The 26817-nt window shown below is 51.6% G+C and overlaps 1 protein-coding gene across 1 annotated transcript; it reads left to right on the top strand.

The window, feature by feature from the left end:
• On the top strand, window positions 1–25436 carry LOC114198411 (uncharacterized). The gene is made up of 11 exons (XM_088021355.1): window positions 1–28; window positions 3719–3873; window positions 8483–8562; window positions 9374–9497; window positions 12306–12432; window positions 14555–14613; window positions 17762–17870; window positions 21486–21689; window positions 22538–22629; window positions 25007–25136; window positions 25282–25436. The coding sequence occupies exons 1-11, from the start codon at window positions 1–3 to the stop codon at window positions 25434–25436; spliced, it is 1263 nt and encodes a 420-aa protein (XP_087877481.1).
• Window positions 25437–26817: the final 1381 nt, after the last annotated feature.

The following is a 26817-nucleotide window of genomic DNA, read 5'->3' on the forward strand; positions in this document are numbered from 1 at the left end:
ATGCAGCGGGACAGCGGCCAGGCTGCGGGTCAGTGGCTGAACTTGCGCCCCTCCCCGTCGCGCGCGCCCCGCTGCCCGGGAGTGCGGAGGTCGTCCCCGGGACGGGGTGGGCGCGCTCCGGTGCAGCCAGCCCCGCGGCTCGGGCGCCCACGCCTGGCGGGCCCAGGCCCTGTAACGTGACCCGGCCTGCGCCCCTCCCGGTCCTCTCCCCGCGCGTCCCGGGGCACAGGTGACCGCCCGGACTTCCCGCCGCCCGGCTGCGGTGCTGTCCGCGGCGGCCAGTGCCGAAGCGGGTGAGGCCCGGGCTCCGGAGCTGGCCTGCTTTCCAGGCCGCCACACAGGGTCCCGGGCGCTGCTTGGGGCACACGGGCGCGCGCAATCAGCGGATGACCCTGGTGTTGAGAGCAGTTGCGTCGTGGGGCCCTTGGCCGGGCTCCAGCTCTGGCTCAGCGAACCTGTGCTCACCTGTCCCATGTAATGCCCCCAGCGACCTGGGGGCAGGCATTGTCACATCTCCACAGTGAGAAACGCAAGGCGTTCAGTAACCTGATCTCGGCCCCGTGGGTCTTGAGGGCATAACACGATTGGAACCCAGTTCTGTGGGTGCCAGAGCTTCTTGCCAAGCGCGCAGATGTTGAAATTGATGCTGGAAAGGTTCGGGTTTTGTCCAGAGCCTTCCCCTTTGCAGAAAATCCCGTTTCCTAACCTCATAGGACAATTAAGTGAAAATGGCTTAATTTGCTCCCGGCTAATGTGTTTCTGGCCCTGGAGGGCAAGTGGCATTCGAGCCTAAAGTGGAACGCCCAGAAGGTATTCTCATGTTCCAAAGCCAACTTTGACTTAGAATAAGAGCTATTGGCTCTTGGCTATTGCCTGCTTCCTGGGTGCCAGGCCCTGTAACAACAGCCTCAATCTTCACTGGCCCCTTCCCATCTTACAGGTGGGAAAACTGAGGCACTGAGCGATGACATGGCTGGTAGGTGGCAGAGCTGGACATTCTAGCTTACTTATAGGTGTGACCACTGCACACTGCAGCCAGTGGGAGCCAGGGCTCCAGGGTAGGTACAGCCTGTCTCTGGATTGGAGATCGTTAGACCATCATAGAGCATTCCTGAGCTTCCATTTACTCATAATCAAAGAGAGAACAATCACCGTGGCTTTTGTCCTCCAGGGAACTAAGACCAGTGTTAACCAAGAGCTCTGTGTAGTCTGTGTTGTGGTCCACTGCTGTTTCTGCAGCCTCTGCCTGGGGCCTGGCACTCTGTCCAACCCTGGTAATATGTCTATCCCGGGAATGAATAAATCATCCTACGGCTGACTCCCAAATGGGCTCCTCTCTGTTGCCGCTGTGCTGGGCCTTTGGAAAGGGGCCAAGGCAGGGGACATTTGGGGCTGGGCCCAGCAGGGTGAGGGTGTCTGAAGTCAGGTGGTACTGAATGGGATAGGATTTCTGTTTGTTGGCAAGGTGGCTAGGGAGGTGGAAAGGATAGGCAGTCCAAAATGGAAGGTCCCATCTGCCCTTACCCTGCTGTGGACAGTCAGGAAGGTCAACTGACCTCCCTGAACTTCCTTCTCCGCCGTGGATGTCCCCATGATGATGAGCCATGCTGAAGATTAAACAGCATAATACACATAAAGGGTCTATTGATCCTCCGTGTTGACTCTACCTTTCAGTGTCCTTTATATCAGTTGGGTGAATGTGGGGCTGGAGGAGCATGAAGGCCCAGGCCCCTGGAGCCTCAAATGCCAGGCCAGGGGCCCTGGACTTCATGCCGAAGTCAAGGGGGCCCTAGAGGGATGTGAGCAGAGAGGGGGGTGGTGGGACTGTCATCTCTGGGCCCAGAGGCAGGGATCCCCGGGAGGAAGGTGAGTCTTACACTGTCGGCAGGTGTGAGATGGGTCCAGCCCCATGGAAGGGAATATGCCAGCCAGGGTCTATCTGGTCTTTCTGGACCACACATGCCCTTTGACCCTGCAACCCAGTTCCTAGAGAGCCCCCACCACATGCAGGTGATGCCATGTGTGCAAAGACCAGGGATAACCTGCATCTGTTACCAGGGGCTGCTAAATGCACAGTGGCCCATCCACACTGAGAATACGATGCAGCCTTCCCAAAAAATGTGGTGGCTCTAAATGGCCAGCAGAAGGAGCTCCAAAGCATAGTCAACAAAAAAAGCAAATTAAGTTCAGTGCAACTAGTTGGCCACTGTGCAGGGGGACGAAGTGTGTGTAAATGCACAGACTAGCTCCGGAAGGGCATGTGACATGCCCCCTAAGAGTGCGCCCTAACAGGGAGGGAGTTGGGTGCTGCAGGATGAGGAAGGGGCGAGCTAGCTCTAGCTTTTACCATTACCCCATTGATACCCCTTTGAATTCTAAGCCATACCCATGAGTTATGACTCAAAAATACTGTCTAAATCAAAACAAAACAAATAGAACAGTGAATGATTACAAGACCTTGGCCATGTGGCTACAGAAATGGGGACAGGCCAGGAAAGTTCTGGAACTCTGGGTTTGGTCATCACTATTTGCCACATTTCCTCTTCCTTGGAAGCTGAGAGGAAGTCAGTGGTTCCTTCCTGCCTTTCCTCACTCTCGGACGAGTTGGTGCCTGGAACAGTTCGGCAGGGGCCATTTCCTCCATCGTGTTAATTAAGACAGGATACTAAGGGGGTCGCACTTGGGGACATACCTTGAGAGCTATAACCTTCTCCTCAGCATGGGGAGCCACAGCTGGGACACAGGTGGGGGAGGACAGGACACTGGGCTGGCAGCCAGGAGACGTGGGTTCAAGATTCCACTTGGCCTTTCCTCCCTGGGTTTTTCTGGACAGTCACTCTGCTTCCCTGTACCTCGGTTTCCCCATCCACACACTGGCCCACACGTGTGCATAGGGCGTCCGCGCATGCCCCTACTAGACCCGAGCGATGCCCCGTCCCATTCTTACTTCCCTCCCATCTGTAAAATGGGATCAGGGCATAACTTGGCCACAGTCGACATTCCCGAGGGATAGATTTCTGCTAACGCACCGATTTAAAATGCCACCAGAATAAGAGCCTCCTAAGTGCCCTGTGCTGTACTTTACAAGTTTTAGTCTAATCCCCACCCCCTAGAATGTCAGCTCCGGGAGAACTGGATTTCTGTCTATTGTGTGCACTGATAATGTGCATGCCCAGCCTACGGCAGGCATCCGGTCGATACCTGTGGTGTAATAGGGCATGAATTCCGCCCCAACATGTGCAGCGGGGACTGTAGTCCCTGTGGTTGAAGCGTGTGGCTAATGACGTGAAGCTCATCCCCTTGGGAGCTGGGGTCTGAGCCCAGCCGGTCTGGGTCTAGAGCCCACACTTTTAACAATGGTTAAATGGTTAAAAAGATTAAATTGCAACAGATGGTGGATTTTGGATATTTGGTTTTATAAACGGATTTTTTTTTTTTACATTTAACCATTTTTCAATGCTTAAAATGGTTTAAAAGGCTATGCCAGCTCTCTGGAGCCTGCCTTGTTTCTATGCACCACCTCCTCTGTGTAGCTACTATTTGTGCCCCAGAAAAGTGACCGCCACCTCCGGTTTCCGGAGTTCGCTGTCACTTGTGAGCATCTGAAAGTGCACGTGTCACATTACAGAGTGACTGTGCCAGACAGACCCAGGGGGTGGCAGTGATTTCAGTACCTCGGACCTCATGGGGCCATTTCTTCCTGTTTCAGCACCTGCAGACCCCCTTCTCCCACCTCCAGATGAGACGGGTGGCCTGCCCCCAGGATGCTCCGTGATCCGCACCCACTGCCGGGACCCCACATCTCTGCCCATGCAGCACATTGTGCTGGCCAACCAGCGTGACCCAAAGGAGCAGGACACAGAGGAGCCAAAGGCAAGTGCAAGACCCAGGCCAGGCATGGAGGGCTCATGTGCTGGGCCAGCATTGTTGCCAGCTGCATGTTTAATGTTTCCTGTGTTCTGAGCTCTGGGCCAGGAACTACTGTGCCTTGTCTCTGAACCCTCTCAACCCTGCAAGGTTGGTATTTTTACCCCCGCTTTTCAATGAGGATAAATTAAGGCACAGAGAAATCAAGAAACTTGCCCAGGGTCACACAGTAAATGGCAGGGCAGGATTTAAGCTCAGAGAGTCTGGCTCCTGAGCCCAGCCGCTCCAGGAAACTTTGGGTCACTGGTGAACATTCTGGGGTGAGGCAAGCAGTTCTCACATAGAGATAGCCCACTCCATTCTGAAGTCTAAATAACTGTCACCTACCAAAAGGTCTGTTCCATAATAGGTACACAATGATTGTTTTTTTCTCTTTCCCTTGTTATTGTAATAGTTCAAGTGAGAGACGACCAGGTCTGCTTAGAAACACAAAAATAAAATAACCCTCTATATGCATTAGGATGAGGCTCAGGTTCACATAACAGAAAACTCCCCCAAGTCATAGTGATTTAGACAACATCGAAAGTTGTTTCTTTCTCGTGTAAATGACATATAAAGGTAAGTGGTTTGGAGCTCTATGGAGGTATCACAACCAACAGGGGCCCAGACTCTGCCCATCTCATTGCTCTACTATCCTCAGCATGCTGCTTCATAGTCCAGGGCGGCTGCTTGAGCACCAGCCCTCATGTCTGCATCCAGCCAGCATGAGAGAGAAAGAGGTGAAAAAGATGCCTTCCTTTTATGAAGGTGTTCTAGAAGTTGCATACCATACTTTAGTTTGTCCTTATTGGCCAGAACTTAGTCACACGGCCCCACCTGGCTGCAAGGGAGGCTGAGAAACATATTTACTCCAGGTGGCCGTGTGCCCAGCTAAAAATCAGGGTCCAATTCCTAATAAAGAAGGGTAGAATGGATACTGGGGAGATGACTGGCTGTGTCTGCCACAGCCACAGAGAGATGTGTGAGGAGCTTAACTCAGGTTTGGCTCCCCTTAAGCCAAAGCTAAATCCCAATCATGGTGGCACTTTCTTGTGTATATCTCCCTCATGTGACCGTCACAACAAGCCGGCCCCACTTTCTGGGTGGAGGTCTAAGGACTTTCTGGAGGCAAGAGGTGCAGAAGGCAGTGGAGCAGGATTAGAACAAGAGGGCTGACCTCAATCACAGTAACAGTCACCCCACGGGCTTCCCGGGCCCTGGCACCTGTCCTAGCCTATATAACCCTTACAAGCCAGTGAGGGAAGACCTGGCATCTCCATGCACTGAGGTTAGGTAATGTGCTTGAGGTTCCACAGCCAGTCTGTGGAGACGTTGGGACTCGCATCTGGACCGTCTTACTCCTGACTCCATGCTCTGACCACCACCCTCCATTGCCACACAGAATCATCAATTCTCCCTGAGGCATCTAGTCTGCAAAGCTGGTTAAGCCTGAGACGAGAGATTAGGCTAGGGGGTGCCACTGGTGTCTAATTGCCCTCCATTAAAAAAAAAAAAATAAGAAAGCACTTCTTTTGTAGTGTTGGTTTATTCCAGAAATAAATGTACTAGAATTCTGATTTAAGAGGACTGTGATATCTAAAGGCAGGGACCCAGGTTTTAACAGTTTAACCTTTCTCATGGTATCTAGAACCGTGTGATGCAGGTACCATCTTGTAAAATAAATGTCCTCACTGTTCAGATGCAGCAGTGGGGTAGGGAGGGATTGTCTGCATGCCCTTTAACTAAGCCCCTACTTCCCTCGTGCAACTAGCCAGGACCCAAACTTTGCTGGGGATTGACTATAAAATCCACAGAGGCCAAGAGTCTTTTCCTAAGCATGCTTGTAAGTAAGCATCATCCGAACTTTGGCCTGGTTCCCAAAAGAAGGACCTGAAAAGTTGCATAAACTAAACTATTTTTCTCTTTGATGCTTGCTCAGTCTCCTTGTAGAATTCTGTTCATGAGCATGTCCTTGAGGTCTTCTCTCCCTGGCAAGGAGAAGACACATGTGCAGAGACCCCGCTAGGTGCCCGGTCCTGGGCTAGCCCTTTACAAATGCTCGTTCATGGCCCCAGTGCTGCCTTCTCTGTTGTAGTAGGAGCTGCAGGGGTAAGCGCAGCTCTCAAACCATGGTGTATCAGAGCTGGGGAAGGGGGGAGGCGTGTCTGTTACTCCAGCCCCTAGTACCTTCTGTTCCACCCTGCTGACTCCCAAACGAGCTTTTCTCTGTAAAAGAAAATTCTGTCTATTGAACCAAATATCCAAAACTCACCGTCTGTTGCAATTTGAATATGAAAAGTCTGTGCTGGTCAAGAATCCTCTTGGAAGGGATTTCCCCCCCGCCTTGGATTTTGCCAATCAAAATGGCAAAATCGACCCTCTGTTCTGCTGCAAGTGGGCTTTCTTGTCCACTGCCAACCACACTGTTTTCTTCACTCTTGTCTTGCTCACCATGTTCTGCACTGCCTTTCCTTTTTAATGCGTGTCCTCAAGTGGATGGGAATGTTCTCCACGCAGTAACACCCTGTGCTGATGGCCAGATCTATTTAGGGCAGAGTCAATTAAGTGCAAATCCTGTGTGAGAAATGGTGGAAGAACAAAGGGCTTCAGAGTGGCTTATCCTAAGCGCCCCTGTCTCCATGACTATAGTTTGTGGGCAAACTAAGAAAATACTCAGGAAAGATTTTCTTGTAATAAAGAAGCTGAAACAAAGGGCCAAGGACAGCAGTAAAATGATAAACAAGCACATTTATTTTGATTTTTGATTTATAATACGAGGAGATAGAGAAGTACAATAAAATACATGGAAATGTTTCCTCTAATTGGAAACAACTTCCCCTCTGTGCTACAGCAGAGGAGCTGAGCAGGGAGACAGAAGGGGGCAGCTCTGGCTGGGAGGCAGGGCAGAGGTGAGCTGGCCCACGTCCCACTTGACCCCAGGTAGCTGTGGGGTCTCTCTCAGGAGGTACAGCTCTAATAGAAGCCATGGCGTGCTCCCGGCTCTCGGCTTGGCACGGCTACTCAGTGGCCAATCACACCACACTTCTGAGTGTCTTCCCGCAGCATGGGATGAGGATAATATTTGCTTTCGCGGGGGGGGATGTGAGACTCACATTCGGGACCGCGGGTGTTGGGGAGCCCTTGGTGAACTCCACTGTTGCGGGGGGTGTGTTCCTCAGAGGAAAATTAGCACCGACCTCAGGCCCTGGGAGCTGTCCAGGGTCCTGAAATAATTGTCCTTCACTTTCAGCCACCAGGGATCAGCATAGTCTGTGCATTGGAAGGGAGCGAGGGAGAGTGTCATTATTGTGCACCTACTGCATGCCTGGCACCTTGCTAGGTACTCTGTGGCACTATCTCATTACCACACATGTTTGCTACCCTGGCTCTTTGCCTCTTCCTGGCCTGAGCTCTGCCCTCCTGCTCCTTAAGCCCCCTGATGCCAACCACTGTCCTGACCTCTGTCCTTCAGTCCCCAGCACATCTGCCCAGGCAGCCTGCTGAGCTACAGGCCAGCTTTGTATCCCCTGGCCCTGGGAAGACTGAAATGGGCATGTCTGGGGGGAAGCTTTGAAGAGAAAAGCTTGAACAGCTGAAACAGAGGTTTACAAGGACCCATTCTGAGTTCTTTCTACTATTCTGGGCACATGCATATGTTTGGTTTAGAAAACTTGGAATCTGAGCCCTGAGTGCAAGGACATCCAGGCTGTCATTCTGTAACCTCTACCCCTTGTAATGAATTGCTGCAATTATTTCTATCCATGTCAGCCTCCACCACTGGGTTGTGAGCTGCTTGAGGGCAAGGCCTGTGCCCTATTCAGTCATCTAGACTCCGAGCAGGCACACAGCCCTGATGATAGCAAGGGTTAGGACTAGGCAGTGTCGATGGACCTAACACACAATGAATGGAAGAGTAAGTCTGCAGCTTGGTCTTTCTCCCAAGACTGGCTTCAGTGGGAGAGAATTCAATCATAGCGGCCTGCACTGAGTGAGTACTTCCTGGGTGCCTGGCCCTGTTTTAAGAACTATGTGAATATTAGCACATTTAGTCCTTACCACAGCCCACAGGTAAAGGACTATCATGATCTCCATTTTACGAGTGGGGAAATTGAGGCGTGGGGATGTTCCTAATTTGCCCAAGGCCACACAGCAGGTAAGTGGCAGAACTGAGATGTGAACCGGGCTAGGTTCCAGTCAAGCTCAGGTGTTAACCTTCTGCCTCTTGCCCATCCCCCGCCCCAGTGCCGAGGTATGGCCCCCTCCCCCTGAGAAACTAGTTACCTAAACCTTGGGTTGTTTTGTTGATCATGCCAATGAGCATTCTGCAGCTTGGATGAGAAGGAATGTCCCGACTCCCGCACCTGCTGGGGACTGGGGCAGTGATCGAATCTCCATGCCTCAGTCTCCTCGTGTTCAGGGGATCATCTCTACTCTGCAGAGTTGCTAGGATGTGAGAGACCATGGGGACAGAGAGGACACTTTAGTGTCCTGCTATTGTTGATGTAAACTGTGATGGGACTATGGTAAATCATGACTGAGAGTCTTGAGGTTTTTTTCTCTGCTATTTCTCTTTCAGAAGAGGAAAGGGGGCTGGCCCAAAGGCAAGAAAAGGAAACCCCCGAGGGATATTTCTGTTCCCCGTGCTCCTATGACAGGGTAAGATGGGGCAGACTACCCGACGGTGTGCTAATACAGTGGCCATGTGTGCAGGGCCTGGTCATGACCCCATCTCAGCCTTGATCTGTTTTCCAACGGGGGGCCACACACCATAGGGAGGGGTGCAGGTTGTTAGTTCTTTAAGCTGTAATAAGGTTCTGATGCTCAAAGGAGGAGGACAGAAGAGCTGCATGAGGGTCACAGACCAGAGGGGGGTGGCTTTGGGGCCAAGCGGGTCTGGGGTGCTCTGGGGTGAGCTAGTTAACCTCCATCAAGGCTCAAGACGCTCCTCTCAGTGCCCTGAAACCTTGTCCCTTGTCCCCTGGCATCTTGGGCCACAGAAAACAGATCCCATGACAGTCACTCCCCACTGCTCTGCAGGTCACCCTGCTGTTCTGGAAGCTTCCGCTCTTTTCCCTTTATCCCCATGTTTCTCAGGGTGAAGGCCTTCTGCATCTCCTATAACCCTGTGGACAGGTGGCATTATGTACGTCCATTCCACAGAGGGGGAAACTGAGGCTCATACTTGCCGCCCCCTCTTGGCATGCCTCATGCCTCTGCCTTGGGGAGCCTCTTCTGGCTCCTTTGTCTTTCATGAGTCTCTGGATAAATCGGCCATTTGAGTATTTCCCCCTCTTGAATTAACCTCCATTCACTGGTTAGATTGGAACTATGGGCAAACCAATGATTACTTATTTTTATTAAAAAAAAAAAAAACAGGAAGTGGAAATCGCGCCCCTGGGCCCGCTGCCCCTCCCCGCCCCCTGCAGTCGGTAGCTCAGAGCTGCTGTTTGTTCCATTCCCGGCACAGGTACATGATCTTCTTAAACGAGCAGAGGAGTCAGCTGAGGGCCAGGCACCCAGATCTGCCATTTACGGAAATCACGAAGATGTTGGCGGCTCAGTGGGCTCAGCTGTCTCAAGAGAAAAAGCAAGTAAGTACTTTTCTGTATAGAATGAGGAGAAAGTGGCCCCCGCTGCCAACAGCCTCCATCTGGGGCTGTTCCCCCCCAGCTCATCTATTCACACAGGAGCCACAGGGAACCTTCTGGAAAGCAGGTATGAGATGCCTCTCACCCCACCCCTTAAAAGCAATTGCCAGTTCTCCCTTGCTTTTGGCACCCACCATTTAGCAAACTGGGTTAAGCAGAATGACTAATCCATGAAACATAGGTAAGTTGTCAAATAAGTTTGGGAAATTCTGTAGTAAGTCCTGTGAAATAGGTTTTTCCCTCTGCAGAAGGTTTTGGGAGCATTTAATAAGATTCTGTTTACTTAAAAAATATTTCAGTTGAGGCCCATGCTCTCGTGGAGGGAGGCATGGAGGGAGAGATGGAGGAAAGCACTTTGGGGGCATGAAAGTCTCTGAGTCTCAGCTCTAGGGTGAGACAGTTCTCAAACTAATTCTACATGGAACCCCCTTTCCACAGAGCACCTGTAATCTCCCCTGGCAGTATGTTCTTGGGGTCGCAGGGGAGGAAACACCAACTTTGGGGTACAGCCAAAGCCCCTTTAGCATGGCAAATGTGTCTCCTGTCAACTTCTGCCACCCCTCTTCTATACTTGTCAGCCACGCTGGTCAAGCCATGCCTGCTCCAACGTCACCTCCTACGAGAAGCCTTCCCAAACCCCCCTAAGTAGGTCTGACCCCAAAGCCCATACTTTTCCCAGAGCAGCCTCTTGCCTTCAGAGTGTCATTTCTTTGGGTCAGATGCAATGACCCTGAGATGAACGTCTTTAAACCTCTGCACTTTCAACTTGTGTTGGCCACAGAAAACCCATCGTTCAAATTAATGATTAGAGAGAAGTCTTTATTTGGGGTGGGGGGTGTCAATATCAACCCTCGTCTTACAACCCAGCTTTACAACCACTTGGGAAATAGATCCAGTGGCCAGGCACTGGACAACCCCTGGCCGTCCTGGACAAGGCAGGCCCCTGACTATGGCCAAGAGCTAGACAGCGGGTCTCAGAGGAGGGGAGAGAAGGCGGGACTCCACTGAGCATCTCTGATTCTGGCCCTGGCTTATGACTCAGAGAAGCCACTCCTTCTGCCGGTATAGGAGAGGCCAGGAGGTTTAAGCCAATGGAAACATCAGAAGAGGGGAGGAAGTGTCCCCATCACACGCATGTTAACATGTCAAACCAATCAAAGCAAAACTACTGTAGTTACACTTGGGTGAGGATGGTTAGGGCAGGTCCCCACCTGTTACAGTGACTTAACCCCCTAACATTCTAGTCTGAGCGGCTGAGACACAATTACAATTTGCTATGCAAATAAGCAGGGTGCTGGCAAAGCCTAGCACATCTCTGGTGGGACATCCAGAGGCAGAGTCTCTGAGCCAAGGTTTTAGGGTATCTCTGAGCTATTTTCATGATCTCAGAAATCCTCCAACTTCTCCCTGCCCCAGCTGCCATGCTTGGAGCTCCTCCAAAGCCTAGTTTTAAAAACCCTGCCTTACACCATCATCAGCTGTCCCCTTGATGGGACTCAGGTCCCTGTAAGAATGGGGCGGAGACTGTGTGCCCCCTGACAGGTGGAAAGAGGGTCCAGAAGCCTGAGGAAAGAGGCCATCTGATGGCCTGCTCCACACTTTAGGAGGACCAGCATACCAATGCTTTAAAATAGTTTTAACTTAATAACATGATTATTTCTTTCAAATTACCAAGTGCCTAAAATAAATAACCACTGTGGATATTCATCACCCGACAAGTGTTCTTAGGACAAACTTTCCCCACCCCCCACACCACCCATGCTGTCCCCCTGTTGTCCCTGGGTTACACCAGCCTGGTGTGGCTGGAGATGAGTCAAAGTCCCCACCCTCAGGGGCTCAGAGTCAAGGGCGTCAGGACCCCTGATGGGGACGCATACAATCTAGGGTGAGGATTGCCTGGGACAAAGGTCTGTACCAGGGCCTGGCATGCTCCAGGAGGTCTGAGGGCACAGCCCAGCCTGAGGGCACCAGAAAAAGATTCTGGAGGAGGTAAATCAATGTTCTATGATGGATCTTGTAGGATAAGTAGGATTTACCCAGAGGAGGAAAGGCGAGATGGGTATTTCTTTTTCTTTTTTTTTTTTTTTAGATTTTATTTATTTATTTGACAGAGAGAGACAGCCAGAGAGGGAACAGAAGCAGGGAGAGTGGGAGAGGGAGAAGCAGGCTTCCTGCTGAGCAGGGAGCCCGATGCAGGACTCGATCCCAGGACCCTGGGACCATGACCTGAGCCGAAGGCAGACGCTTAACGACTGAGCCACCCAGGCGTCCCGAGATGGGTGTTTCTGATGGAGGGAAAACAGTAGCCGAGGGGGTAGCTTGGGGCTGGCTCTGATTTGTCTCTTTATCACCAGTACCCAGCCCAGCATGCTACACAGGGTAAAGCACTGATTTTGTACGAGTGATGATTGAATAGAAGTGGCATGTCCCTTGAGAGGGACCTGATAGTGCTACCTTCCTCGGCAATCACCAGATCACACGTGACAGAATGGTGAAAGCCTCGGGATGGGGGAGGGGCAGATTCCTGTTGATTGGAAGAAAATCTTCTGTAGGGTCAGCATCATTTAAACAAGGAATGAACTTGCTGGTAGGTAGTGAGGTCCCCATCCCATGGGTATGCAAGCAGAAGCTGGGTAGTAGCTTCTTGGGACCTTCCTAGAGAACCCAAGGCAAATTGGACAAGAAGACTGCCCCCCCCCCACCTCCCAGATCAGGAGAGTCTGAGAATCACCACTGTGCTCCTTCTTCCAGAGGTATGTGTATGAGGCGGATGAGGACAAGCAACGCTACATCCGTGAGCTGCAGGCTTACCAGAGCTCCCAGGCGTGCCGGGCCTTCCTGCAGAGGCAAGCAGCGCACGGGGCGCGCACATTGTTGGGTGAGTGGGGCCCGGCCACGGGGGCTGGGGCTAGCTCTCCCTGCCACTCTGGGATTTTTTTCAGCAGGAGGCATGTTTAGAAAGCCCTTGGGGCTGGCCCTAACCCCACCCAGTGTTCGCACCAGTCACCTCCAATTTAAAAGCCGCATCCTCTTACCCTTTGGATATGAACCCTTTATCCAATAGATGGATTGTGGTGGGCCCTGCCCAGCAAGACACCCTGTCCTGGCTTTCTTCCTGTGCTCCACTCACTGGCCTCCACCCCCACCAATGCTTCCTGGCATCACCACCCAAAACACCACTCACACCAAATCTTTGTCTTGGGGTCCAGCTCTGGGGGTCCCAGCCGAAGGAAGAGAAGAAGGCTGCCTTTATTGAGTGTCTACTCCCCATGCCTTCACCAGGGAGGGCACCTCCCATTCATCGTCTCTTCCTCCTCATTGGGAAGTCATCCCCCCTCCTAGGGGCGCATGCCCACGGGGCAGTGTTGGGAGTCCTCACCAGCAGGGGTCCGGGAGCTCGGGTCCAGGGAGGTGGGCTCCTCATCAGTGGTTCGGGGTCTACCACCGTTCACGGGGAGTGTTGTGCCCTGCGCTCTCCGTGCTTGGGGCTGACCACCATCCCCAGGACTTCCACGCAGAGCCCATCGGGCCCCCACGCTGCCACTTCTCACTCCCACCTGAGCTCTCGCCTCAGTGGTCAGGGTGTGGGCTCGGGAGTCCAAGTGCCTGGGTTCAAATCCCAGCTCTGCCACGTGCTGGTTGTGTGACTTAGCATGAACCACTAAAGCAGTCTGTGCCTCAGTGTCCTCCTATGAAAATTGGGCTGTAATCAGTCCCTCTGGGCAGGGCTTGGTGCAGAGCAGAGGAGTTAAATTGTAGGGAGCTTGGTGCCTGGCCTAATCTAATATAACAGTATCTGATTTTATAGACATCATCCCATGGTGAACATGTTTAATAAGTGAAAGTAAATCAGACATCGAAGTCATTATTCTCTGCAGACTAAGCAATAAGGTAACTACACAGAACACTACAGGTAACAACATACATTTACTTGCTCAGAGTGGCAAGAGTTCAGAAAGTTTTCACACTGGGTACCCCCCTCTTTTTGCTCTGCAGCAAAGGCACCCCACCCCAGCTTCATCCAGAGCGGGGATTAGCAAACTGCTATAAAGGGTTAGACCGTAAATAGTTTACCTTTTGTGGGCCACGTGGTCTCTGTCACAACCTCTCAACTCTGGTTAAAGCAGGAAAGCAGTTACAGACGGTGTATATTGTGTGCCAATAAAGCTTTATTTATAAAAACAAGCAGAAGACCAAGTTGGTCCACAGGCCTCTCCACTCTGACTCATTGTACGTACTGGGTTTCCACCTCACATTTACTTTTAATCAAGCACCTGCTGATTAAAAAACCATCAATCTGAAAACCACTGATCTGGCATGTAACTATTAGCAGACAACCCCTGAGCGTAGTGGGGCCTCCGGTCCTCACTATGAACGTCAGAGCTAAGAAAACTGTGCCCCGAGACCCTTGGCCAAGGGTCCACTGAGAGCAGCTGTCTTTCCTGCTGGTGTTTTCCTCCCTAAAGACGCTGCTTGTCAGACTTAGCGGGAAACACCCCGTCTTACTTAATCCTTCAGTCTCGCGGGAGCCCCTCGGCCTGCTAACCGTTGTGGTTGTTGGGAGACTGTCCTCACACAGAAAGCTGGTGTGCTACAAAGAAAGGCGGTTCCAACAGAGTGTGGTTTTTAGACAAACAAGTTGTGTTACTGCCTGATGGAAAACATGGTAATTGTTTAAAGCTTACCATATAAAAATCTATTAATGACGATAAACAATTTTTTTAACATCACCTAGAATCTGCCATGCTAATCAGAAGAATGCACTCTTTTCATTTTTTCCTGGTTTCTGGCTCATCGTTCCATATACATGGAAGTCAGGGGTAGCCTCGTGGGTTTCAGGGGCGCTCAGACCTCAGTGGGACCTGAGCCGCTGAAGCCAAGCACTCGTCTTCCAACAGGAGCCTGGGGTCACTTCTTAGCCTCGGGAAGCACTTCCGACCCTCAAGGTGACCACCCCTCCCTCAGATGCTTTCTAACTGATGCCACCTGTCTTCCAGCAGGACCAGGCACACCAGGAAACAGATTGGAGAGGGTTGGCCTTCCATTCTCAGCACTTGATGTAAGTATTTGTTTTCAGGGGTGGAGGGCGGGTAGTGGTTTTGAAATATCACCTCATTGGGCAGGAGAGACTGAAAAATGTTCATCCCCAAAGATAACCTAGGTCCCAGTACCTGTGACCCATGAATGTTACCTTACGGGGAATGGGGTGGGTCTTTGGGGATGTGATGAAATTGAAATAAGGGCATCAGATAGCCACAGGTGGCCTCACAGGAGGGAGACAAAAGGAAAGGCTGCGTGACCACAGCAGCCGAGGTTACGGTGATGTGGCCACGTGCCGAGGAATGTCGTTAGCCACCGGAAGAGGCTGGAAGGGGCCAGAAACAGGTTCTCCCCTAGAGCCTCCAGAGGAAGCATGGCCCTGCCAACATCTTCATTCTGGCCCTGCCAGGCTGATTTTGGACTTCTGGTTTCCAGAACTGTGGGAGAATGAGTTCTGCTTCTTTATGTCACCAGGTGTGGTGACTGATGACAGAAGCTGCAGGAGATCCTTCCAGGAATCGGCTATGATGGAGACAGGCTGGTGCTGTCTGGGGGTGTTACTCACACGGCAGGCGATTCTGACTCCCCCTAATGAGGAGTCCTAAGAATACGTGGGAAATTCCCAGAAGGCATGCTGGTCATGCTGGGCGCAGATGGACGTGAAGCTGAGCTCTAGGCAGAGGAGACAGGATGGGCAGAGACCCAGGGAAGGGAGGCCACGTAGGGCGTTTAGGGCACGGGGGGCCGCTCAGGCTGCCCAGAGCAGACAGTGGGCACCAGGACGGGGCGGCCGTGCCTGGAGTCGCTGGACAGTATGAGCTGCAATGTGATTGGTAGGTGTTTTCCCTTTGAGCTTTAACTGACAAAGAAATATCTATTTCGCTAACAAACAAGGAATCACTGGAAATGAATTTTAAGGGGCTGCCAGATGTGCTTACAGTGAAATTTTCTGGAAGGCCACACAAGAAACTCTCACCCAGGGGGAGTAAAATGGGATGGGGCACACTTTTACTTTACACCTCCTTTTTTTCTTTTATTACTTTAAGCATGCATTCATAATAACTTTAAAAGTTGTTTTAAGTACACCACCTTCTATCATGACGATAAAATGATTTGAGGACTTACAGTGCCAAGGACTTCCTAAATCTGTCGTCTGCCTGAAAGGTCAGCCCCCTGGGGCCCAGGCGGGGCTGTGGAGACAGAAGCCCCTCGCGCCTCCTCTGCCCTGTGCAGCCGGGTGCTCTCCCACCGACCCAGGCACCCCTCCCCAGAGCCTGAGCCCGCCCCACTGCCTACATGTCAGGCTGTCCATGACCTGGCGTCCACCTCCCTGTCCAGTCTCCTCTGCCTTCCACGTGCCCACCTACCCTGGAGGGCTGTCAGCTGCTGATCCAGAGCCTCCCCTTTCTTCCTCACCCACCCTGTGACCCCAGACAAGCCCCTGCTGTCCTCACGACACGCAGCTCAGAGCGCGGCTGTAAACGGAGTGCTCAGTGACCTTTGGTTGAATTGGAATTTGAAAACATGAATTGATTCTAGTAGATGAAGGCCTCACGCTTCTACTGAGGGCCGTGTGACTAGATATACAGCATGACAGATTACAGGATAAGTGGTTCCTGGCTAGTTTTTTCTTCGACACATTTTCTTGGGCACCTTGCAATTTGTTTTCGCTTAACAGCCCTTCTGAATCTTGGCTTCAGGTTGCAAGAGGATTGGTGGTAGGGATCATCTGAATGAGGGTGGGGTCCCTCCCATAATTGTTCCCAGGGTCATCCTGCATTGTCATGATGGACTGTATGATAAGGATATATTTCTATAAGCAAACGTGAGAGTGCAGAACTTTGTGTTGAGGTGCATGTGAGCTGAGTTTGGACATTTACTCTGGTGTCTCAGCACCAGCCCCCGGCGGGGGCAGGCCCTTTCTCGGATGTGCTACACCGCAGACCCCTCTCCCGTCAAGTTCCCTCCTGACTCGGGGCTCTCCAGCAGCCCTCCCCCATCTCTCCCTCTCTGGAGCTCCCAGGGCTCTCCTTCCTCACTGCCCTCTCCTAGCAGGGTCCTTCCACTTCAGCAGGAGGTAGAGCTAAGTCTCACAGAGGGTATGCAAGAAATCACTCGACCTCTTGCAGGTCGAGGACACATATCCGGGCTGAAGGAGCTCCTCTCTGATAAGGGACAGAAGTCCTAAGAATCAGTGAGCTGCGGAATGTCCTGAGTCTCGTCAGCTCCTGGCTGGCCCCGGGTCAGGAAAACATATGAAGTCTTTGTCAGGAAGCATCTCTTCCAAAAGCTTAGGGAATTTTTACATCCCCAAACTAATAAACATAAGCAAAGGCATATAGTTATATATGTTTCTTAATTAATTAGGTTTTTCATTTAAAAATAATATATGTGTGGGGCACCTGGGTGGTGCAGCCTGTTGAGCACCCGACTCTTGGTTTCAGCTCAGGTTGTGATCTCAGGGTCATGAGATTGAGCCCCATGTCCGGCTCCACCCTCAGCAGGAAGTCTGCTTAGGACTCTCTCTCTCTCTCCCCCTCTGCCCCCCCAAAATGAAAAAATAAAAAAAAGAATAATAATAATATTTGTGCATGGTAAAAACAAATGCAAACAGCACACACAGGCTTCTGGGAAGAGGTGGGTCCTGCTCACAGGCGCCAGCCCGCCTCTGCATCCCAAGGCATTCACTATACCCAGCTTCTAGGGCATCTTCCAGAAATAGCCCATGGATACATGCAAGCATCTATGGGCTTGTGCATAGATATTTTGATAAAAGGACACATTTTTGTTATTTAATCATAAAGCTCATTCTGGTTTAGGATTTCAAAGTAAACTCTTTGCAAGTAAGCAGAACCCAGAGTTGGTTGTGCGCTTTCTCAAACAATCCCAGTTACCAGAACTCCCTGCTGTTCCCTCTTGGCCCCATTCCTCGCATTTCCCACTTGTGGGAAATGACAGAGGTCTTGGGGTGATTTGAAATTCCCAGCTGTGCTTGGAGAGGCCTCAAGCCGGCGAGGGGTTTCTCCGGGGGAGAAGGGATGAGCAGGATGAGCGGGACGCAGCCCAGCCCGAGAGACGTGCGGAAGCCCCTCTGAGCCAAGTGTATGTTCAGAGGTGGTGGGAACGCCATGCGCTTCCGCCCGCCTCCGAAACCTTTCTGTCCACAGGGGGATGAAGGCAACGACCTGTACTGTAGGACTTGCAGACAGTTCTTCAGCTCCTTGCATAACAAGAAGGAGCACCTGCTGGGAAAGCAGCACCTGCAGAACCTCACAGGTAACCCGCCCACCCTGCTCTTCTGTTTGAATGTTAAGACCGGATCTAATCAAATGCTCTTAATATTAGGTGTGCACGCGGGAGGGGGTGGGTCTTCAGAGAAAAGCCTACGGAGTAGCCTCTTCATTTGTTTTATTGATTTTTTTTTTTTTGAGTGCAGTTGACACACGATGTGACATTAGTTTCTGGCGTGCAACCTAGTGATTTAACTAGTTTCAACGTTGTGTTCTGCTCAGGGTGTGGCTACCACCTGTCACCGCACAAAGCTGGTACAGTGTCATTGACTCTGCACCCTGGACTGTGCCTTTTATTCCCAGTGTCTTCCTCATTCCATACCTGGAAGCCCGTAGCTCCGCCTCCCCTTCGCCGGCTCCCCTCACCCCCCACGCCCCCCCCCCCCCCCCGGCAACCATCAGTGTGTTCTCTGTATTTATAGGTCTCATTCTGCTTTTTGTTTGTTTATTCATTGGGTCTTTTTTTTTTTAGATTCCACATATGAGGTAATCATATAGTATCTGTCTTTCTCTGACTCATTTCGCTCAGCATGCTACCCTCTAGTGTTGTTATAAATGCCACAAATATGTATGTACCACACCTTCCTTGTGCACTCTTCTGTGGAAGGGCTCAGGCAGCTTCCGTGTCTCGGCTATTGTAAATAATGCTGTGATAAACATAGGGGTGCCTATGTCCTTTTGAAGGAGTGTTTTCATTTTCCTTGGGATAAACACCCAGTAGTGGAATTACTGTATCATAGGGTAGTTCTATTTTTAATTTTTTGAGGCACCTCCATGCTGTTTTCCAGAGTGGCTGCACCAGTTGGTGTTCACACCCACAGCTCACGAGGGTCTCTTTTTCTCCACATCCTCGCCAACACCTGTTGTTTCTTGTGTTGCTGACTTTAGTCATTCTGACAGGTGTGAGGTGGTAGCTCCTTGTAGTTTGGATTTGCATTTCCCTGATGCTGAGTGATTCTGAGCATCTTTTCATGTGTCAGTTGGCCATCTGTAGGTCTTCTTTGGAAAAATGTCTGTTCAGGTCCTCTGCCCATTTTTTAATTGGGTTTTTTGTTTTTCTGGTGTTGAGCTGTATAAGGTCTTTACATATTTTAGGTATTAACCCCTTACTGGATAGGTCACTGGCAAATATCTTCTCCCACTCGGTAGCTTGTCTTTTGCTTTATTGATGGTTTCCTTTGCTGTGTGATTTGCCTCTTCACTAACCTCAGGGCCTGGATTTCACATTCTCCCTGCCTGCAGCCTCTGGGTCCAAGTCACCGCGGGCTCGCTCCCTCCCTTCGCTCCTTCACCCAGGTCTTGCTCAGGTGTCACCCTCTGGAAGACGACCCCTGCTTGCTGTGTGCACCGCTGTGCACCTCCCACCCCTCCCGTCCTCCGCTGCCTTCTTTCTCTCCATCCTTCCATTTTCTAGCAGCCTCTTTGCCCTCTGTGTTGTTTGCCATCTCTCTCCAGGATTTAAGCCTCTTGTGTTTGAGGATATTTCCCTTTCATTCACTGCAGTACCTCCTGGGCCTAGAACCACGCCCAGCACGCCTAGCAGGCTCTGCATACATGTTTGTGGAGTGAATGCGTGCATGCATGAATGAATATGTCCAACATATAACCCTTGAGCACTTACTCCTTCCCAGGCACTGAGCCACATGCTAGGGACACAGACAGAATAACACAGAGCTCTGCCCCAAGGAATCCGAAGTGTGCGGATTAATATAACAGTGTCTTGTTAAGATGTCTTGCATTCAAGTGAAATGAGTCCCACATGTGGCACAGGGAGGCCCCGTGATGATTACACCACATAGCATCGCAGGTGTGCTCTGGGGCTGGCAAAGATCCCCCAAGAATGAGAGCAGCTACGTCAAGTGCTGTAGTAAGAGGTGACATCAGTTTCTTTTTTCCGCCATTCCTTCATGTTGTTAAAACTAGATCGGACCTAAGCCCCTCCTCGGCACCATGCTTGCTGTGTGGCCTGGGGCCAGTTACTTAACCTCTCTGTGCTTCCACTGCCTCACCTGTGAAGGAAGGATGAGATTGCCCACCCCTCAGGGCTCTTCTGAGGACCAACATCAGTGCCTTGTGCGAGCCTGGCACGGCCGAGATGCCACCTCCTCCAACGGCTTCCCTGATCCCGCACTTGGGTGGGGGGCTTCCTTGGGGCTCCTGAGGCTCCACACATACGCTTAGCTGTACGATGATCATCCTGTTATTGTCACCACCACCCCGCGTGCACATTCATGTGCACATGCACTGGTCTGCGCTCCCAGCGGGAAGGCGGGTGTGGGTCAAGGCTCCCATCTGGCCCCGAGTGGATAGCAAACAGTGATGAAGGTGTGCACAGAGGTACCGCAGGCTCACGGTAAGGCTGGGGTTTAAAAGCAAATAAACCGTTTTCAGTAATGTCTTGTTTAAGGTGAGTAATGGCAACGAAGATGAAAATGCATCTCATTACCTGCAATTGAGCGTAACCTGTACGCTCGGATGCCTGGAGTTGCACTGTGTAAAATACCCGCTGAAGTGGGTTAAGGCTCATTTCAGAATCTATAAAATCGTGTGCTGGGGGACCATGAAGTTGTCACTGCATGCGGCTGCGATCGGTGTGACTCTCTGAGGGCCTCTGCAGTTATTGAAGAGGAAACGGACATGGGCAAACTTCACTCGTCTTCCCTCTAAACCGCCTACAGATTTTACCTTAATGGCCGGGCTCTGGCTTTTCCGTTTCTGCTCGGAAGGCTGCGATTTTGCTGGGACAGCGCCGTCTTTGAGCCTCTGAGGGTTGGTCCTGTCGGGGGGAGGGGGGACAGCCCCACTTCCCCTGGGGGCCCAGGCCTCACCTGGCTTTGTTGCCCTGCTCCCCGCCCCCGCCCGAGGCAGAGTGAGCCCCAGGATCACCTGGCCTTGCTGTCCTTGCCCTAAAAAAACTTGAGCTGTCCTGACCCCAGTCTCTGCTTCCGCTCAAGGAGGGCGAGGCCCCAGAACTCTGTCCTTGTGAAGACAGAGTTCACATACCCTCAAGTTCACCCGCTGAGAGCAGTTCTTAGAATATTCAGATACATTCAACCATGACTTTAATTAAGGTTAGCACGTTTTCATCGTCCCCAAAAGAAGCCTCAGGCCCATTAGCAGCCGCCATCCCCTGCCCCCCCCCCCCCACTCCTGGGCAAGCACTGAGGCGTCTTCTGTCCCCATAGGCAGGCACAGCTTTTTAACACTTGATGTCTGCTTTGCGTGGAGCAGGTGGGGTGGTATGAGAGGTGGCTAAAGGCACCAGGTTTCTTTTTGGGGTGATGAATATGTTCCAAACTTGACCGTGGTGATGATTGCACAACTCTGAATATACTACAAACCACTGAATTCAGCACTTTCAATGGGCAAATTGTGTGGTACCATGAGTTAGAGCCCAGCCAAGAGCTCCTCCCCCGGGAGGACCCCCTTGCTGCCACCCATCTGGCCCCAGGCCCGGAGCATTCTGCTTATTTATCTTTTTCCCCGGGGACACGGAGCAGGGACTGCCTTGCTTGCATCTGGACACAGGGTCAGGCCCAGAGATGCCGCTCATTTTTGCTCAGGGGACTGACCTTCCCCGTGGGATTTCTTTGCTTTTTAGGGAAATTCGAAAAAGATTCCACTGAGTACTTAAAGCATCTGGAACCTCTGGAGAAAGAAGAAGGTCAGAATTTGCACAAAGGAGACTCAGAGGAGGAAGCTGAGTGGCCCCATCCACTTGTGCTAGGAGGCCTGATTCCAGAGAAGCGTTTTGCTTCATTCGACTTGTGTTTCTTGCAAGAGTTTATCTTTAAACTTCTGAAAAGTAAGGAGTCAAGTTCAGCACTTTCCTGAAATAAAACCAGAAAACCCACTAACCTAGGGTTTTATGATCGTAGTCAGAATAACCTCCAATAAGAAGTTATGATATTAAGTGGAACCAAAAAAAATGCCATCTAGGAGAATAACAATAAGTAAAAATAATAATCACATGGGAAATAACCAAAACATCCACTGAGCCAGGCACAGGTCTGAGAACTTTAGACAAATTTACCTCTTTTAATTCCCATAAAAGTACTGCGAGGTTGGTAATAGTATCTTTTCCTTTTAAAAAAAGGAAAGTGCGGGGCGCTTGGCTGGCTCAGTTGGAAGAGCATGTGTCTCTTGATCTCGGGGTCATGAGTTCGAGCCCCACGTTGGGTATAGAGATTATTAAAAAGATAAACATTAAAATAAAATAAGGAAAGCGCAGCACAGAGAGGTTAAGTAACTTGCCCATGGTTGGACAGCTGGCCGATGGCTGAGCTGAAATTTAACCCCAGGCCATTGGGTTCCACGACCTGTGTTCTTCACAGCTTCCCCACAGTCTCGAGTATGTGAAATTACACGTGTGTAAATCCACGCAAATGTTAGTGGTGGTTATCTGCAGCAGGCAAGAGGAGGGGGTTATGCGTTTCTTCGTTCCTTTCCGTGTCTGCACATTTCCCCCTAACGGACAGAGATGTCCTTCATATTATCAGAGAAAGAAAAACTCTCTCAGGATTTGGGGGACGACCTGCCCATAGTGGGGGCCTCAGCTGTTGCCTGGCGGGGGGCGTACAGTTCGAAGAGAAGGGGAGGGTGTTTGATGGAAAAGAACAGAAAAAGATGGCCTTCCTGTACCTTTCCTCCCAGTCAAGGAATTTGAGCTCAGAGAGCTGAGGAAGACTCTAGAAAGAGCCCGAGTGGAACAGGAGGCCCTGCAGAGGCAGCTGGTAGAGTTCCAGGTGAGGCGCCCGGGGAGGAAAGCACCCACGTCCTGGCTCCGTGGCCCCCTGCTCAGCTCAGGGCCCTGAGGTGTCCACAAGGCAGGGATGAAGACCACACGGTCTGCTTGAAACACCGCATCACAAACCCCAGCGTCACTGGCCTCCGCACCATCCAGGCATGAGCAAACGTGTTCTGTGTCTTTATAAAATGCAGTGTTCTCTCTGGTTTTGATGCCCAGATATTGTGCCACGAGCCTTCTCATGCTGCGTGCTTATTCCACTCAGTGGTGGCCCCCAGTTTGTCCCCAGCCCCTCCCGACTAGAGCTGGGGCTGTGATGAGTGTCCCTGCGTGTGTCCCATTACGGAATCTGTGGTCTGGACCGCACACCCCAAGAAGGGGGGCCGGGAGGCAGCCGGCAGATGCCTTTCCGTGGACAAGTATGCGTAAATTTAGGCATCCATGGGTGGCATCTATTTTAATGAAAGCGAAGAGAAGAAAATGAGGTGAAACCATGCCGCAAGTCACAGTTTTTAAATGTGTTATTTTATTCTGATTATAAAATTAACATATTCATGGAAGAAAATTTGGAAATTTCGGAAGTGTGAAGAAAATTTAAATCCAATCGTTAGACAAGCATCCTTAGCATTTCAGAGCAACAGTGTCTAGGCTTTCTATGTGCAGCTAAATCTGTCTATTCATGTAGATAAATACTTCTATATTGTCTATATGTTATCATGGATCTCTATGTCTAAATAAGTATGTCTCTCTCTGAGGAGGGAGGGAGAGAGGGAGGGAGGTAGAGAGACAGACAGACTGACAGAAAAGATTGGGATGAAAAACCACAGTTTTGACTCCTACGGTTTCCATTTTATTACACGGTAAGCGTTTGCATGTATCCTTCGATGTTCTTTTACGAATTGCCTCTCGTGACCGTATAATGTTTCATTGGACAGATGAACCCTAATTGAGTCCCTGTTTCCCAGTCGCAGGGCACTTGGGTCACACCCAGGTATTCTATTATAAATGACCCCACACCGAACATTCTGTCCACCTCTGCTCATCCTCAGCGGCTCCCCTCAGGAGAGACGTCTGCAAGTGCCACCCGCAGGCTCTAGGGGATCCAACCGGGCTCTGCCCTCAGCAGCTGTGTGCCGAGGGAATGTCCCTGGTCCTCGGTCTTTCATGTGTCAGCTGGGGGGGTCACGGTGGGTCTGCCCTTCGGGTGGTCGTGAGCCATGAACTGCCCAACTCCACGTGGAGTTCCTGGAGGGCTACCTGGAGCCTGATGGTGTCACCATCACAGCATCGCCCTCTGGGGGCTGTCCCTGCCCCCCCTGCTCCCTCCAGCAAGCTCTTCACCTCAGACTTCCATGCTCCCCTAAGTTCCACTGCAATTCCCGGTTCCCTTGAGTCTAGCTCATCCCCTTTCCTGCAGCTTGTTAAAGAATCTTGAAGAACAGTGAATATTAAAAAAAAAAAAAACAAAACAAAACACAAGTAACAGGAAAGAAAACACCTAGCTATCCAAAGCCACCACAACGTGACCCAGCAGCCTGGGCGGCAGGAAGGTGTGTGCCATGGGGGGTGGGGGCCTGCCCATTACTGTCCATGACCTTGTGAGCGGGGTGGTTCACCGAGATCCCAATCCACATCTTTAGGGGGAGACGACTGTGCCCCCTGCTGGCGGGGCCCTGGCATACAGATACCCTTTCTCCATGGGTGGGAGCCCCCCCTCCCCCCACGCACGCACATCACCCTGAGGCTGGCCACGTCTTCCCTCGCCGGGGCTTGATTTCTGCTGTGGGGCCATGTGGCTGGGAGCCTGAAAACAGCCAGCTCAGAAGTCCAGCCCCGCTGCGCATCCGGGCCCCCTCCCTGGCTGCAGGGCCTGGCTGGGCGTTGACCTTGGGAATCGTACTTCCCCAGCCTATAGAATGAGCCACAGTGAGGCAGAATGGGCCCGGGGTAGGGGGGTAGAAAGATTTTAATGGGTGAGGGCTGTGTCTGTGGCTAGCTGTCCTGCTTCCGGGAGCAGGGGGGCGGGGGGAGATCTGGGACGTTTGAGGATTGGGGGTGTGTCTTGCAAGAGCAGCCGCAAGACCTTCCTTATTTGTTAACTTAGGAGTTTACTTATTTACTTACCTATTTATTCATTTACTTGTTTTGTACTTTATTTCCTTATTTATTTCCTTGCTTATTTACTTACTATTAATTTACTTATATACGTATTTACTTACTCTTTTTCTTATGTACTTTCCTATTCACTTATATGCATATTTATGTACTTCTTTATTCACTTTGTTGTCTATTTACGCGCTCACGCACTCACACGCTGGCATGCCGTGCTTCTGCCGAGGGCTGGCCGGCCGTGAACCCCTAGGTACCCCTTTCAGAACCAGCAGCAGAGGCTGGAGGTAGAGCTGGTGGGCCTGAAGACCTACGGGGTCGTCCTGGAGAAGGAGTTTGAGAACCTGAACACGGTGCTGATGCTGTCTCACTTCGGCCTGCAGGTGATGGACACGGGTGAGCCCCTGTCTCAGGCAGCCCCTCCCCACTCCCCATGCCCCACGTAGCCCTCTAGGTCCTCACTGGCCAGCAAAATCAAGGCCACAGGGGATTCCTGGCCACTCACCTGTTCACAACTGCATTCCCCCATTTCTTCACACAGTGTGCTTTCCTACACGGCCGGCGCACCCCGACTCTGTGCTGGGTGCTGGGGGTGGGGGTGTGGAAATGAACATGGTGCTGGTGATCCCAAGTCCAGGCCCTGGGCTGGGCACCTCGGGGAGGAAGAGACCAAAAGCCCCTGGCCTCGAGCGTTAGTCAGGGAGTCAGACCCTGGGTTACTAGGCTGCGGGCCAGCCATGTCCCGGAGGGGGGCTGCCCTCCATGGACAGAGGTCATGGGCTCAGGAGGGAGGCAATTCCTTATCTGTGGGCTTCTAGAAGGGCCTGACAGAGGAAGGGGCACTCCAGCTGGGCTCAGGAAGCTAGTCACAAACCCCTCAGGCAGAGAAGGGGTCACAGGCACACTGGGCAGGAGACCCCATGTTTGCAGAGGCGGGGAAGTTGGGAAACGCAGGGTGAGGGGGCGAACATAGCAAGGAGATGGTTGTGTCCTCAGGTGGTAACTTATGGGGTACCTTTTTCTCTAAAGAAAAAATTCATGAATACCATTTCATCGTGAAATACTTAAACATGACCGTTTGTAGGAAACATAACACATGACCACTCCCTTCACTCTCTCCCGACCCCCATCAAACCCTTCCTGGCCCTGGAGGTTGTGACTGTCAGCATCTTCATGCATGTCCTTCCTTCCAGGTGTCTCTCTGTACATCCACGAATGGGGTGATAGTAAAAATTAAAAACAACGGGAACTCTTGGGGACACTGGCTGGCCATGACCTTGGCGCAGGGTTGCTGGGCCTCCTGCTAGACTGATGGTGGGGTCTTGGCAGTTGGGGGGGCCCTCAGGCAGTGGCTGCTTACCAACCAGTCTGGCGGTTTTCAACATTTTCAGACCCGGTATGGCGTCAAGGGCCAGCCGCCCACACTGTCCAGACAAGAGGCAGACTCACCCGTCCGCAGCTTATCCGTCTCCCACTAATGGCACAGCCGTGTGCATATCACCATCAGGGTGTTGTTCTGTACGCGTCTTAGAGAACTCTCCATCTATACGTGCAGCTTCCCTCATTTTAACCTCTGCAGGGCGGGGTGTCGCGACCCCAGCACACCGGTCCGCTGCGGATGTGCACTGACGTGGGGACACCCAGGGTTTCACCATCACTGTGGAGCAGGAGTCCAGAACACACTACATCTGGGAACAGGGGAGTGCTCCTGCTCTCTTCAATAGCAAAGCCTCAGCCCAAGGGCTCTGGCATTGAGAGATGAGGAATAGGTCTTGCTGCTTCAGAAACTTGGAGACCTTCCTCTCCCATGCACCACCCCCCTCCCTTCCCAGCCCTTTATCCTGATTGAGAACATTTGCCATGACTTCCATGTGAATTTTTACACTTACATAGGATTAAGGAGAGGTGACCAGGCTTAAGGGCTCCTATACCAGAAGAGGATGGGTCTGCATCAGGTGTGGGTAGCAGATAGGAGGTACATTCTTTAACGTTCATAAAGCCACCTGCCCCAGCACCTTCTCTGCTCTGGCCACTCTCTGCTCCCAGCCGCTCCCCCTCCAGACCACTCACTCAGTTC

The sequence above is a fragment of the Eumetopias jubatus genome, unplaced genomic scaffold (genome assembly GCF_037043125.1).
Source record: "Eumetopias jubatus isolate StellerSeaLion01/CBP00866 unplaced genomic scaffold, mEumJub1_p1.0 scaffold_2, whole genome shotgun sequence".
NCBI lineage: Eukaryota > Metazoa > Chordata > Mammalia > Carnivora > Otariidae > Eumetopias > Eumetopias jubatus.